This window comes from Castor canadensis, chromosome 5, assembly GCF_047511655.1.
Source record: "Castor canadensis chromosome 5, mCasCan1.hap1v2, whole genome shotgun sequence".
NCBI lineage: Eukaryota > Metazoa > Chordata > Mammalia > Rodentia > Castoridae > Castor > Castor canadensis.
The window spans coordinates 165,003,875-165,018,087 of record NC_133390.1 but is presented as its reverse complement, the minus strand read 5'-3'; the positions used below and the strand labels follow the sequence as shown (position 1 = coordinate 165,018,087).

Sequence of the window (14,213 nt, the reverse complement as noted above, 5' to 3'; positions counted from 1 at the left end):
ATCATGATAAAAGATTTTAATACCTCCATTCCGCCTGTCTCTCTCTCTCTCCCTCCTCAAACCCAGTTAGCTCCAAAATTTCTATACTTAGTATTCAGTCTTCAATATGAAGATTAAAATAGCTCAGGACTCCTTCCCTGGCATGCCTGCTTGTTCCTGGTTACCTCTTGTCCCTTGTTCATGCTTCTGTGCTATTCTTACCACATACCACCAAGGCAATGTCTCATCTCTAGTGACTGCTGGCCCCTCCTTCTGCACCAATTCCTTACTCCTGTGTTGAGCATCCTTTTCCTTCCTCACCAAAGTGTCCAGAATACGAAGGATATACATGCAGTAGTAGGCGTTACCATGGCTTGGGGTATAACAGAGAAAGACGGCAACAAAGTACAGAAAGTGCTTGAATGCAACACTATCATTTTTATAAGTCCTTAACCATCCATATCATTGTAAGTCCTTCCAAGGTTCTGGTCTGACAGGTCTCTATCCACTCACCTACCCAAAGCCCTTTTTAATGTCTTCAAACCACTACACCCCAGCATCTGGGGGAAGGACTCCCACATTCCCCTTGCTTTATTATGCAGAAAAATTTACCTTCCTTTGTTTCATTCCTTTAAGTATTACACCTTGCCCATTAGACTTCACTTTTTACAAACAAAAAGTATAATAAAGTAGGAGAGACCCTCCCCATTAAGATGGTTTTCTTGATCCAAAGCGCAGTTCTTTCCCACAGAGGAATTCTGCAACTTTCCTGGTACAGATGGGATCCAGCTGCATCCAGGTTTGAAAACAAGCATTTCTTTTTTCACTTTCCCATTCTTCTTTCTCTCCCTCTCCTTTTCTTTTTCCCAAATACCTCTTGAGCATCTTCCATGCCTTGCTCTGAGTTATATACACTCATATTTTGTTTTTTTCATTGCTCTGTCCCTCTCTCACATGTAGCATGTGTCCTAGATATGTTCAGTTCAGTTTCACTGTGTGCAGTGGAAACTCATTGGCTCAGACCTCACACATTTAGAATTCTTGATAATTCAGACTAAGTTTAACTCTCAGACTGTATTTCAAGAAAAAGCTTACAAAGTAATATTTCTAAAGTCATATGAAGTCATGAAATTCTGCTAAACTTAGGGTCCAGACAGCTGGATTCCATTGGAGCAAATTGTGTGATGTTAAGATATCATTTTGCTATCTCAGTTTTAAAATTCTTTATTAGTTGAATGAAGAATTTGGATAAAGTGATTTTTAAGGACCTGCCTGGTCCTAAAACTTTATGAGAGTATAAAACATGGTGGCAAGGGGCATGTTTATGAGAACAAAAACATTAATGCCAATGGATGTGAGTAATTACCAGCACAGGAGAACCTGCCATTAATTTAAAATATGGTCTTGGTCTAACTAAAATAACTTTTTTTCATATACTTAGTCTACAAATTTTGCAAGAATTACCTTCTACTCCTGGGTCTTATTTCCTGGAGGAATAATGGTTCCATCTCCTGGGGAAGAGGGCATGTGTGTGTGCTGATGCACTTGGATGAAAATCTATTTGTTGAGCAAATATCAGAAGAGGGTGTGTTTCTTATAAGGGCATATTCAACATGATAGTTTGATAAGTCATTTGTCATATTAATTTGTCTTGAAGTTTCAAACAACATTAGAGGAGATACATGGTTTATTAAAAGGAGGACAAGTGACTAAAGAAACACCTATTTTAAGATCTTGCAATCTAAAATTCAAGAACAGAATACAAATGTCCTTAATATTTTAGTGCATTTCCTTCCAGTACTTTTCTTTAAAAGCACCCACTCTTTTCTGGTGGACTGCTTTTCAAATTTTCTTCTTTATACATGTTTGCACCTTCCAAACATTCTAGCATGGATAAGACCTTCTTTTACAGTAAAGCAAACAAGACATTATTCAAATTATTCCATCATTTGTACTTTGATCAGAAATATTTCTAATGAGACTAGACTTACCCTCAACTACTTCAAATTATATTAATCAGCTAGCTGGAATACCTAGCTTCTAGTTAACAGCATTTTCTGATTAACCAAAGGTTAATTAGAAAGCATTACTGAATGAAAATGTGCTATTTCCACAATGTCCTAGTTCACTTTCTTAGAATAGATCTGGATTTTGTTTTGATCATGAAGGCTCCTGTGATATCTAGAATCTTAATCTCAAAATTGAGTCACAGATCTTCTTGAAGATTCATTGTAGACACAGGACTCCTTAGCCTCCAGTTCCCTCTCATGCCAGCCCATGTGCTGTCTGTTACCTGTCACTTCCCTATCCTCCTCCATTTTTTCATATAAATGAGTGGGTTTGACAAGTTGACATCTAAAGGACCTCTCAACTTTAACAAGCTGTGTCTTCAAAATTCAGTTCAGTTGCACAACCACAAATTTGTTCAGTAAATATTTACAGATTATTTACTACAGCCAACGACAATTCTAGGTATGTGAGATACAACAGTGAACAGAATAAAGATTCAAGAGAAAGAGAAAATAAACTCAGGCTTAAAAATAAACTAGCAAATGTAATAACAGACAGTAAAAAATATTGTTTTCTCTGTTACAAACTACTCCAAATCAGAGCAACATAAAACAGCTGATATGCTGTAGTCATGATTCTGTGGGTTAAGAATTTGAACAGGATGTAAGAGGTACAGTCTATATCTTTTCATGGTATCTAGAGCCTTGACTGGGAAAGATCTAAGGCTACTTTGAAGTCATCTGAAAGTGTCTTCACTGCTGTGTCTAATGACTGATTCAAGCTGTCAACTGAGTTCTCAATCAGTGTTTTCCACTGGAGCACCTATATATGGCCTCTTCAGGTAGCCCAGGCTTCCTTACAGCATGATAACCTCATTAACAGTTGGACATTATAAGGTGGCTCAGAGCTCCAAAAGTGAACCTCCCAGCTAACGAGATGAAAAGTGTATCACTTTTGCAACCCAGACCTGCATTGTTCCTACTACATTTTATTGGGTTTAAGCAAGTAAAAACTACCTCATTCTAGAGGCATCTCATCTCTTGATGAGAAGGAAGACCAGTTACCAGATTCTAGAGAAGAATACTGAACAGAAGATATTGGAAAATATAGTCTTTGAATAATATAATATTGTCTGCCATAATTACAATGGAGAAGGGAAGAATAGAGCAAAGAAGGGAGATGGTGTATGCTAACGACATGAAGTAGAGGGTTTCAAAGTTAAATAGGGTAGAAAGGTAGTCCTTAATGAGAAGATGATATTTGAAGACAGATGAGGTATATTTGAAGGAAGGGAGTTCCAGATCAAGGAAGTAATATACCTGGTATGTAAAAGCAGGAGTAAGGGGAGTTGGCAGGAATGGAGTGAGCAAGAGGTAAAACTAATAGGAGATTAAATTGGAGATAGAAAGAGGAACTTCAAGCTGTAGTGCATTATAAGCCATTATAAGGGCTTTGGCTTTTACTCTGAATGAAATGGAAAGTCACTGCAGAGTTTTGAGAAGATAGGGGCAAGTGACCTGACTTTATGTTGACAGAGTCATTCTGTCTACTATGTTCAGAGTGGAACATGGGGCGGTAAGGGTATGGTCAGTCATAGAGTCAGAGCAGTAACCCAGGTAAAGACAATGGTGACTTGGGCCAGGCACGGCAGAGGTGTTGCAAGAAATGGTTGAGTTCTAAATATATTTTAAAGATAAGGCTAACAAGATTTCCTAACATATGGCATGTGAGTGAAAAAGAAGAATCAGGATGACTTCAAAGCTATTACCTGAGCCCGTGGAAGGATGCAGTTGCCACCAACAGATATAAGAAACTCCAGATAGAACAGAGTTGGAGCAACTAGAAGTTCCTGGTTGAACTGAGTTGGCAGTGCCAATTAGATGTCTTAGTTGACATGGCAAGAGTTGGAAAAGAAGACTGGCTGGAGAGAAAACTTTGGGAATCATTGGCCTAATAGATAATACTAAAACCACAAGACTAGATGAGGTCCTCAAGCATGTAAACGAAGACAAGGACCAAAGGACTGAGCTCTTTAGAATACCAACTTTAAAAAGATATATGGATACTTGCCATGGGACATGCATTGTACTAGGCTCCAGAAATAGAGGAGATGATATAAGCAGAGCCCTTGCTTCCTGGGGGATCTCAGAGCCTATTAGGGATAGGCATATATACTGATCATTTCAGTTTCTTGGTAAAATGCCATAATAGAGATATGCCCTGAATTATAAGAACCTGTGGGGTAGGCTGCATTAAGCCTAGAAAGAAGGGGAGAGCTTCCAGGCAGAGGAACTAGAACAAGCTATGGCATGGGGGATATATTCGTAGCAAATTCAGTTAGGGGAACCTCAAGTCATTTGATATATAAAATATGGGGGAGGGGGCATATGGCTGGAATTGTTAGCAAGGGAAGTGTGGGTATGGGAAATGGGAGAGGGGAGTACTTGACAATGTGAGGAATTTGACCATAGCAACCATAGAAGGGAACGGATTTTTTTTTTTTTTTGGCTGTACTGTGGTTTGAACTCAGGGCTCGCACTTGCTAGGTGCCTAGGCACTCTACCATTTGAGCCATGCCTCCAGCCCTTTATCCTCTAGTTATTTTGGAGATAGGGTCTCATTTTTTTGCTCAAGCTGACCTGGACTCTATCCTCATATTTCAGGCTTCTGCAGTAGCTAAGATGACAGACAAGTACCACCACACCCAGGTTTTCTTTTGAGATGGAGTCTCATGACTTGCCTATGCTGACCTGGAACCTCAATCCTCCCAATATCATTCTCCCACATAGCTTGGGATGACAGGTGTGCCTGTACCCAGCTATTTATTGAGGTGGGGTCTTCTCAACTATTTGCCTAGGCTAGCCTCAAACTGATCCTCCCGATCTCAATCTCCCACATAGCTAGGACTACAAGCATGAACAACTGGCACCTGGTGAGGAGCAAGATTTTTAAAAGTAAATTTGTGCTTTAAATTTGGTGGAGATCATAGCAAAGACAAAAGAAGCAGGTAGGCGGCTAGGACAGTATCTCAGGGAAGAGATGGAATTGCCCAAACGAGGAGACTGGGCCCAAAGCCCAGACAAGCCCACACACAAGTTCTCTGCAAGTAGGGCCATAAAATCAGCTGTTCTCTTTGGCATGACAGTTTGAATCTTACATATTTTAAGTTCAGCTGTTTGAGGTAATACATGAATTGTTCTGAATGGAGAGTTGGAATGCTTGGATTCAAGTTCTTTCAATTTTATTAAGTATGGGGGTAACCTAAGGCAGGTCGCTCCCATCTCTGGGCTTCACTTCTATATTTATGTAGTAAGGGAAAGAGAGTTGCTCACAGTAATCCAAAAAGCCCTTCTGTTGCCTGATATTCTGGGCATCTAAGCAGAAACCAATTGACCAGGCCAGCTGGGCCTCCCTCCCACAGACGGGACCATAAGACCCTGCTCTCTGGAGCTCCCATCCCATGGTTATGTCTCAAATTCTAACAACTGTGACTTAAGAGTCCTTGGGTTCTTAAGAACTGAAGAAGTTCTGCCATGCAAAACTGGGTCTCAGTCAGAGGTTTTCAATCTTGGAATTATCTGGGGAAGTTTTAAGACCACCAAGCCATCTTTCAGACTAATTAAACCAAAATCACTATGGGTATGACCAGAGATCAGTATTCTCCATGTTTTCCATTTGACTGCAATATACTTTTCAATTTGAGAGCCAGTGATCTAAGGAAAATCATGAAGTTCCCAAAAGGTGCCATATCCACAGACCTGTCACGTTACCTGTTCTACTTGATGATCCTTACATCTGGTCCTGATGACGGAACACAGCTACATTCAGTTAAGACACGTGACAGGATCTTAAACTGAAGAGTCTTTCCTTCTACCCATCCTACTTCCTGCAATCTAAATGATCCTGTCTTCCCCAATTACATAGCAAAAAAAGGAAACAGATGTAAGCTAGAGAGAACTGTGTGTGTCCTGGAACCCCAGCCCTAATAGAAGAGTAGCAGGTTTGGGGAAGATGAGGGAGAACAGGAAGAAGTGACTTTGTGATAGAGAGAAGGAAGGGAGGTATGTTAATCCCAATCCAATCCAGACAGCCTGTCACCATAATGAATGGAATGAGCCCAGTAGGGCGACCAGAAGGTGTCTGGTTATTACAGCTCCATTAAGACTATTTAAGGCAACAAGGAACAGCTGTGAGAAATATGAAGCAGCCTAATGGAGAGCAAACATTTGTTCATTTTCCAGCTCTGGGCGGATAAGCCATGTGCACAGTTTTTGAGAGGAGAGCCCAGTGTTGTCATCTTACTTAGTCATCTGTGGATGATGGCAGGCAGGCAGCCTCCTAATGGGGCATAACCATGGAGGGGATGTTTTGAGTCATCACCTGTGTTCCATCCTCTTCCCAGAGCTATCTGAACAGGAGCTAAGTACCCCTCTACCTTTCACACTGTGTTCTTTTTCCTCAGCTGGTAACAAAGTCACTGAACATCCACTGTAGGTGACCCTACAGGGATTCTGGTCTAGAATTTGCAGATGAGTGTAGTTCTGGGGAGAAACATGAGGAATTAGTGGCAGGCACCCAAATCATGAGTGGGAAAATCGTAGTTGTTCTTCAACTGTGGAAACTCATAATGACCAAAATGGAAGAGTAAATGAGTACTGTAGAAAAATCCCTGACCAAGAGACAAGACCTGGTTCTAAACTCATTCCTGAGATTCTGAGTGGTCTTGGGCAAGGCTTCCCTTGCTGGATCTTCCAGGGAATGTTTGACTACATAGTTAGCATGGACTTTAGAAGCTTGGTAGTATATATGCTTTATAATCACTCATCTGGCCAGCAACACTGAGTACCAACTGTGTGCTTAGAAGTGTTTTAGGCACTGGAGACAGGTAAGTGGAAAAATTAAACTTGCTCCTTCAGAGGAACCTCAGGCCCTTGCCACACTCTGGAAGTCTTTATAGAACTCTAGTGAAAATGCTTTAGAGGCACATGAATGAGGGAAGTTCAGGACAAAGGCAGGTGGTCGATATTCTGTATGTCTGTGTTTTATCACTTCTTATTGCCAAGCTTGATCAAAGCATCACAAAAGATGAGACATTGAGTTGATGAAAAGTAGAAGGCGAGACAGAGGAAAGGCATGTGAAAACCAAGGTAGCTGTGTACATAGAGCTTGAGACCATGAATGAACTGAAATGCTGCAGCCAGCTTCCAGAACACGCACAAAGATTCCTGCCCAGGAAAGAGAAATAAAAGTGAAACCAGTGGGGAGAAAAGCAGGAATTCTATATCCTTGCACACTTTTCCTGAACAGAATTAGCAAGCTCATAATCATAACCTCTGACAAGCCATACCTCTTAATTCTAGCCAACCTCAAGTGTAGAGAAGAGGTTTGGGCCCAGAAACAGCCACCAGAAGGCCAAGTATGATGTGTAGACTGGAGACAATGTATAGACTATAGACTGCAATGGGAAGAGGGGATCCTCAAGGTCATAGACTCAGAACTGGGAGAAATACGGGTACCCTAGTGTGAGCTTCCCCATTGAGCTTGAAAGTAGGGGCAGGCTCTCACTCATCTCTTCCCTGAAGCATCTGGTAACTAATATAGAAATATGAAATATTAACTTAATTGAATTATAATGTGCTGGTGAAAAACTTTCAAGTGATTAAGAATAGTCCCATCTAAAATTAGCAAATCAAAACCACAATGAGACTTCTCACCCCAGTTAGAGTGGCTGTTACCCAAAAGGCAAAAAATAACAAATGCTGGCAAAGGATGTAGAGAAAGGGGAGCTCTGTATTGTTGGTGTGACTGAAAACTGGTACAGCCATTATGGAAAACAGTATGGAGTTTCTTTAAAAAAAAAAAAAAGAACTAGAAATAGCACTACCATATGATCCAGCTATCCCATTACTGGATATATATCAAGTGAATTTAAATAAGTATGTTGAAGAGGGCATCTGCACTCGCAAGCTTATTGCAGTGCTGCTCAGAATAGCTAAGATATGGAATCAACCTAGGTGCCCATTAGCAGATAAATGGGTAAAGACAATGTTGTACATATACTCAGCAGAATATTACTCATCTATTAAAACTGAAATTACCATTTGCAGCAACATGGATGGAACTGGAAAACATTGTGTTAAGTAAAATAATTCAGGCATAGAAAAACAAATACCACATGTTCTCACTTATATATGGAAGCTAAAAGTTGACCTTGAAGAAGTAGAAAATAGAATGGTGGTCAATAGAGCCTGAGAAGGGATTAGGGGAGGGAGGAAGGAAGAGAGGATGAGCAATGGGCACAGGGATACAGTTGAGTAGGATAACTATGGTTGACAGTTAATTATATAACTCAGATAGATAGCTAGTAGAGAAAATTTTGAATATTCCCAACACAAAGAAATGATAGATTTCTGAGGTGACAGATATGCCAGTTATCCTGACCTGATCATTACTCATTGTATCCATGTATTGAAAGGTCTGTGTCCCATAAATAAGAACAATTGTTATGTGTCAATTAAAAAGAAAAATATATTTTTACAAAAGAGTACTTCCATCTAGATAAAAGACAGCATTTCTTAAAGAAATGGACACAGACATTCTCTATGGTACACTGGGCAACTGCCTTTAACTTTGGGGTTGAATGCCCCCCGCCCCCATGGATTTGCTGTGTTCCTCTACCTTGCTGCCTACAGCAATGGTTCTCATGCTGTGATGTGTATCAGAATCAGCTGGAGGGTTAGTAAAGGACAGTGAGGCATGGGCTTATTGTTGCCAGATAGCATGGGCCTCTGCGTTAAACCCAAGTTCCTAGGAAATCTGACCACCTACCAGAGTTTGAGAGCCTCTGATCTAAAATTTGTCATCTATAAGAAACCTCGTAGCTTTTAATTGCTCCCCTTTTTATTTCTGAGATAGGCTCTCTCTATCTCTCTCTGGTTTTGAGATAGTGTCTCTCTATCTGGCTCCAGGTTGGCTTTAAACTGGAGATCCTCCTTCCTCAGCTTCCATAGTGCTAGAATCACAGGTATGAACCACCATGCCTGGCTTTAATTGGGCCTCTTAAAGAATGCTTTGTGTCCCTACACACAGACATGCACTGAACTATTCTGCCTTGATCCAAGCTCCTGCCACAGACAAATACCATCTTGCCAGGATCTGATTTTCTACTTAGTTTCACAAGCAGAATTCATAAATTACCATCTATTTAGTGACAAGGTACACAATAATATTTGCTCTCTTGATGCCACTCTTGATGCCACATCATTATTCATCTTCTCCTGCCTTCTCTGTCCACATTTATAATCCCTAAGGCATGTGCTTTTCAGCACAGAAGGTGGCAATTATTGAAGGTTTGGCCTCTGTCAAGGCCACCACTAACTCATATAGCACCTTACAGTGAAAGAGCAGAAGGCGAGTCTGTCGAAGATCACCTTCCAGAAAACATCCATAATACATGTAGAAATCTATACTGTCTGTCACGTGCATGTTTCCTTAGATATGGTGCTCTTTTTTGTCCCAGCTGGTATAAATGTCCATGGTGGCCTTTACCATCCACCAGGCTGGCCACCAACTTCAGTAAATATGGATATTTAATGAACCTATTAATCCGCTGATATCAGACCTAAGATTCCCAACAGATACTAAAACTCTTTTTCACTCCTTGAATTCTAAATCTTACCTGTACCTAGAGTAACCAATTCATCCCAGTTTCCCAAAATAGTCCCAGTCTTAAAATTAAAAGACATACCAATGACTCACACCTGTAATCCCAGCTACTTGGGAGGTTGAGGTCAGGAGGATCATGATTCCAGGCCACCATGAAAGTTCATAAGACCCCAGTTCATGGGAAAAAAAAGAAGCAAAATATGGTGGCTTAAAGTAGGACCATGATCCAAGCCGGCCTGAGCAAAAAATGATACCTTATCTTCAAAATAATAGAGCTCAAAGGCTTGGAGGTGTGGCTTGAATGGTAGAGTGACTGCCTAGCAACCGTGAACCCCTAGTTCAAACCCCAGTACCACCAACACAAACAACAACAACATAAAGATTGAAAACCCTGCATCCAAGGAAGCCCCTTGGGCCAAGACAGATGTTCCTCAGAGTCCCTATCTTTGCAAATAAACTGGATGTTTCTGATCGAATAGGGAAACAGAGTAAATTCTAGAAATAGACCACAAAGGCTCAGTGTCATATCCTGGAAGAAGTATGATGGAGGAATCTGAGAACCTGCCATGCACTGGGCATTGTACCAGATGCTGTAGGTACTAACTCAGTAACACTAGTTGTCACCAAAGTCTGCAAGGTGTATAGCTTTTTCATTTTTTTACATTTACATACTTAAAATTTTTTGGAGGGGGTGTACCATGCTGCGAATTTTAATAAATGCATAGAATCATATAAATATCAACACAACCAGTATACCCAAGGGAAAAAAACCAAAAACATTCCCCATGCTTTTCTGTGGAATTAAATCCTTCCCTCCACTCACCTAAATAGTGTGTTTCTTAGTTTTCAGAAAAATTTATTGAGACTTGGCATGGCAAAATGATTTGCAGCAAAAATATTTAGACACTGTAGACTTCTTGTCTTTTGCAAAGCCCTGCCTTTTCCTGGATTCGCATGCATAGTTAGTGTACAACAAGTATTTCTTGACAAGAAAAATAATGACAGTCTCAGGTAAAATGGTGCTTCCTTGGTGAAGACTCTGAAATCTTCCCTGCACAGAGTACAGTAGTGAATGGAAACGGAGAGATTCTGGTGGGCTGGGCCGATCAGGAGGAGACAGACCCTTGGCTGTGCCCTGAAGCATCAGCAGGAACTGCCTGATCAGCAGTCCCTGGGCCTGGTTTTGCTGCACCCTAGGGCATATCACATCCAATTAGCTCTGTGGATACAGTCAACCCAAGGGGAGTGAAAGGAAGTATCATAACTGGCAGACCTGCTAGGATAGCAGGTGAACAGGTAAATGAAGTGGACTGGCACGCCTGCAGCCTTGGACTGGCAGTGAGCTGTTCTTCGTACCTTTGTGTTCTGACATCTCACTATTTGAGACATTACTCAAAAAGGCCCAGGTCCAAAGAAAAGTGTCCAAAGAATGACAGAAAACTTCAGACAGGTCCCCCTTAGCCTAATGGCGCCAGTACAACAGGTAGAAAAGGAAGCAAGCCATGCATATATGTCCCTCTTACCCTCCTGTTGTCTCTAAAGGAGAGCTTCCCCCATCAAGTTCTAGAACACAACAAGCTCATTGTACTCCCTAGCTTCTGTAATTGCTGCTCCTCCAGCCTGAAACATTCCTTGCCAGCTCTTGTCATAACTGACACATACTCATTATTTTGTTCTTAGCTCAACTATGTCAGTCCAAGAGGGCAGGAGCACATAGAGTAAACTGGATTTTGTCCTTGTTATAGTGAAGTGAATGCACAGCTGAGGGAAGATGGGCATCTCAGGTAGAGGAGGACCCATAGGACTCAGAATGTGAGCTGTGTTATGTGTGGAAGGGGAGGATTTAAGGAAGCTTCCTTCAACTGGATGCTGCAGTAAGTGATGTGATCAGGCAGCTTGGTATTTCCTCACTATCAGAAGGGAAGAGTAAGGAGGGGCTAGAGTATGATTGGCAAAGAAGCAGTAGGCATCCATATCAGCCAGCATGGGAGGTGTTTGTCCATTTTCTTGGCATGGACAATGTTCATACATTTGTCTGTGTTCAGACATGACTGAAACATGGTTTTGCCTTGTCCTCTTTGGTCATGACTTCAGAGCAGCTTTGTCTCATGCTGGTATTCTGTGACATCCTTTGTGCCCAGCAGGAGAGCACCAAGACTTAGATGTGAGTGCCAGCTCCCCAGTGTCAGGGGCTGCTTTTGTCCTTCATAAATATCTTCTTTTCATGGTGCCCAAACTACTCCACTGGGTAGTCCCTTGCCCCTGGTCAAGGACTACCCCAGGACCCTACTCATTATTTCAAAGTACTCATTACAAACAATAATTATCTGTTTGCATATCATGTGCCCCCTCCCACGATGAGAACTATTCATAAAATTGGGTCTGTCACATCCATTGCCATTATCTCTAGGACCTAGCACAGAGCCTGGCCTCCAATAGCCACCATGTAAGAAAGGAAGTGCAGGAAGGAGGAACGAGAGCAGCCTCAGTATATTCTTGGGTAAGTCTCTTTCTATCTCTGACCTCATTTTGCTAATCTATAAAATATAATAACATTTTTCTCAAAAGACCCTTTCAAATCTGACTTTTGAGGATTCTATGACTACCATGGCTGAGCTCTCCAGGGACAAGGACATCCCCAAATACATCTTTTGGAGTTAGAAAAAAAGTGACCACCTTGGGAAAACAACAGTAGAGTAGGACACATTTCCACACACTTGGAGAAGAATGTAAAAATAGTACTCTAAGGAGAAGAGACCGAGAAAAAGGAAAGCTGAGATTGATAATGGAGGAGTATAATGAGGTGGCAATTTTGGTTTCAAAGAATGTGATTAGCTCCTAATGACTGCCACCATTCCCTGGTCAATCTACTGTAACTAGCCACTAATGTAAAAATAATGCCCCTGGCTTGCTCACTTTGAAGATGAAGATGAGTCTCCCTTTCATACTCTTACTCCCTCAGATTTGTTTCCTTGAAGAGATTATCCCCTATTAGACTGCAGCTCCCTGGAAAGGGAAATAGATGTGTGATCAAAGCTGCCAATTAGGGGATCATTACCACCGCCTCCTCTATTAGGCATTGCCTCCTCTGCATTTCTCAACATCACCACAGCCCACAGGCCGCTCTATCTCCTTCAGCTCATGAGGGGGAGACAGAGGTTCCCAGGGCTGTGGTAGATTCCTGCATGCCCACCAGTGGGGAAGTGCCCTTCATTCATCACAGCTGTTGTGTTGAGTGTAGGATTTTTCCAGGCATAGCTGCATGCCTGGTGGTATCCCAAAGGGCATGGCCTTGTTGTTGAGAGGACACTTAAGAATTCTGGAGATGGCAGAGGAACCTTTGTCAGACCTCTGCATTGTCACAATACAGAGGGTCTATCCTTATTCTGTGGGACCCCATAGTAATGCAAAGGGATCAGAGTAAAGAGAAAACCATCCAATGAGTCTGCTGAAAATGGAGGCAGGAGACTTTGAGAGGTAGTGAGCCATCTGTCACTAAGATTGTCCAAGTGACAGATGCTGTGGATCAGCTATCAGCTGCCTGAAAGGCCATTGCAGACAGGAACACAACTTGAAGATTTTCAAGGTCATTTATACCTAGAAATTCCAGAAGCTTTGCCTTCTGAAGGCACAGAAGCCACAAGATTCATGAATTATTTTGCTTTCTCACGCATTCATTCCAAGTGAGTCATTCAAGCACATATAAAGTACAGAACAGTCATATATGAGATGCAACTGTTCCCTGGAGGAGCCCATGGCCAAGTTGGGAGAGAGATGTTTCGATTATTAGATGTTGATATATCCACCTAATAATAGAAGTGACTGACTGTAACTGGGGAGGCAGCCTTTGGGTGAACAGAGAAGGTTTCATGAAAGAGAAGATGCTTGGACTACATAGGAGTTTTCCAGGTAGACTCAGAAGGAAGAGAATTTCAAGTGGAGAGAACATGTGAAGTCTTGCAAATCTAAAATACCTCGTAATTGGTATATCAAAATAAGAGCAAGTGAATCAGAAGGACATTTTGGTGAAGTCATAAATGACATGCTATTAAAGAGTTTGGAATTTACCAGAAGGCAGTAACAAGGGGAGTAACTGGGTCCTATTCACATTTTAGAAAGATCCCTCTGATTACAGTGGAGAATGGAATGGAGGGAACAAAACCCAAGCAAGAGAAACCAAAGAGGAGACTCATGGGAAAGTATTGCTCCAGGTAAATTTGCTATTTGCAAGAATCATGGCTGCACATTAGAATCCCCTGAGGACTTTTAAACACTCTGGATAGCTGTGTCCCACCCCAGAGTGTGATCTGGCTGCTCTGGGGCAGGGTATTGGCTTTGAGAGTTTTAAAGCCTCCCTGAGCAATTCTAACATGCAGCCATAGAAACCTAAGCTAACTGTACCCCAAGCCCTGGCACTTAGCAGGTACTCAGCACAATTTTTTCAAGAAATTAGTATGAAAACATTCAGAATCTCCTACCCAACCACTATATTGGTATGAACAATTAGCTTTTAGCACAGAGGATTTCAGGTAAAAAGTCCACCAACTAATCATCACTAA

General features: G+C 41.5%; 1 protein-coding gene across 11 annotated transcripts in view; it reads left to right on the top strand.

Annotated features, from left to right (window-relative positions):
- Ptprt (protein tyrosine phosphatase receptor type T) overlaps positions 1–14,213 on the top strand; it is a 1,025,960-nt gene that overhangs the window by 943,197 nt on the left and 68,550 nt on the right. For 7 of the 11 annotated variants that reach the window (XM_074074790.1, XM_074074786.1, XM_074074785.1 and 4 more), the window contains 2 exons: positions 12,065–12,154; positions 13,770–13,865. The exons of the other annotated variants lie outside the window; for them this stretch is intronic. In XM_074074790.1, coding sequence (XP_073930891.1) covers positions 12,065–12,154; positions 13,770–13,865 — 186 coding nt within the window. The remainder of the gene's footprint in view (positions 1–12,064; positions 12,155–13,769; positions 13,866–14,213) is intronic. 11 annotated transcript variants of the gene reach the window in all.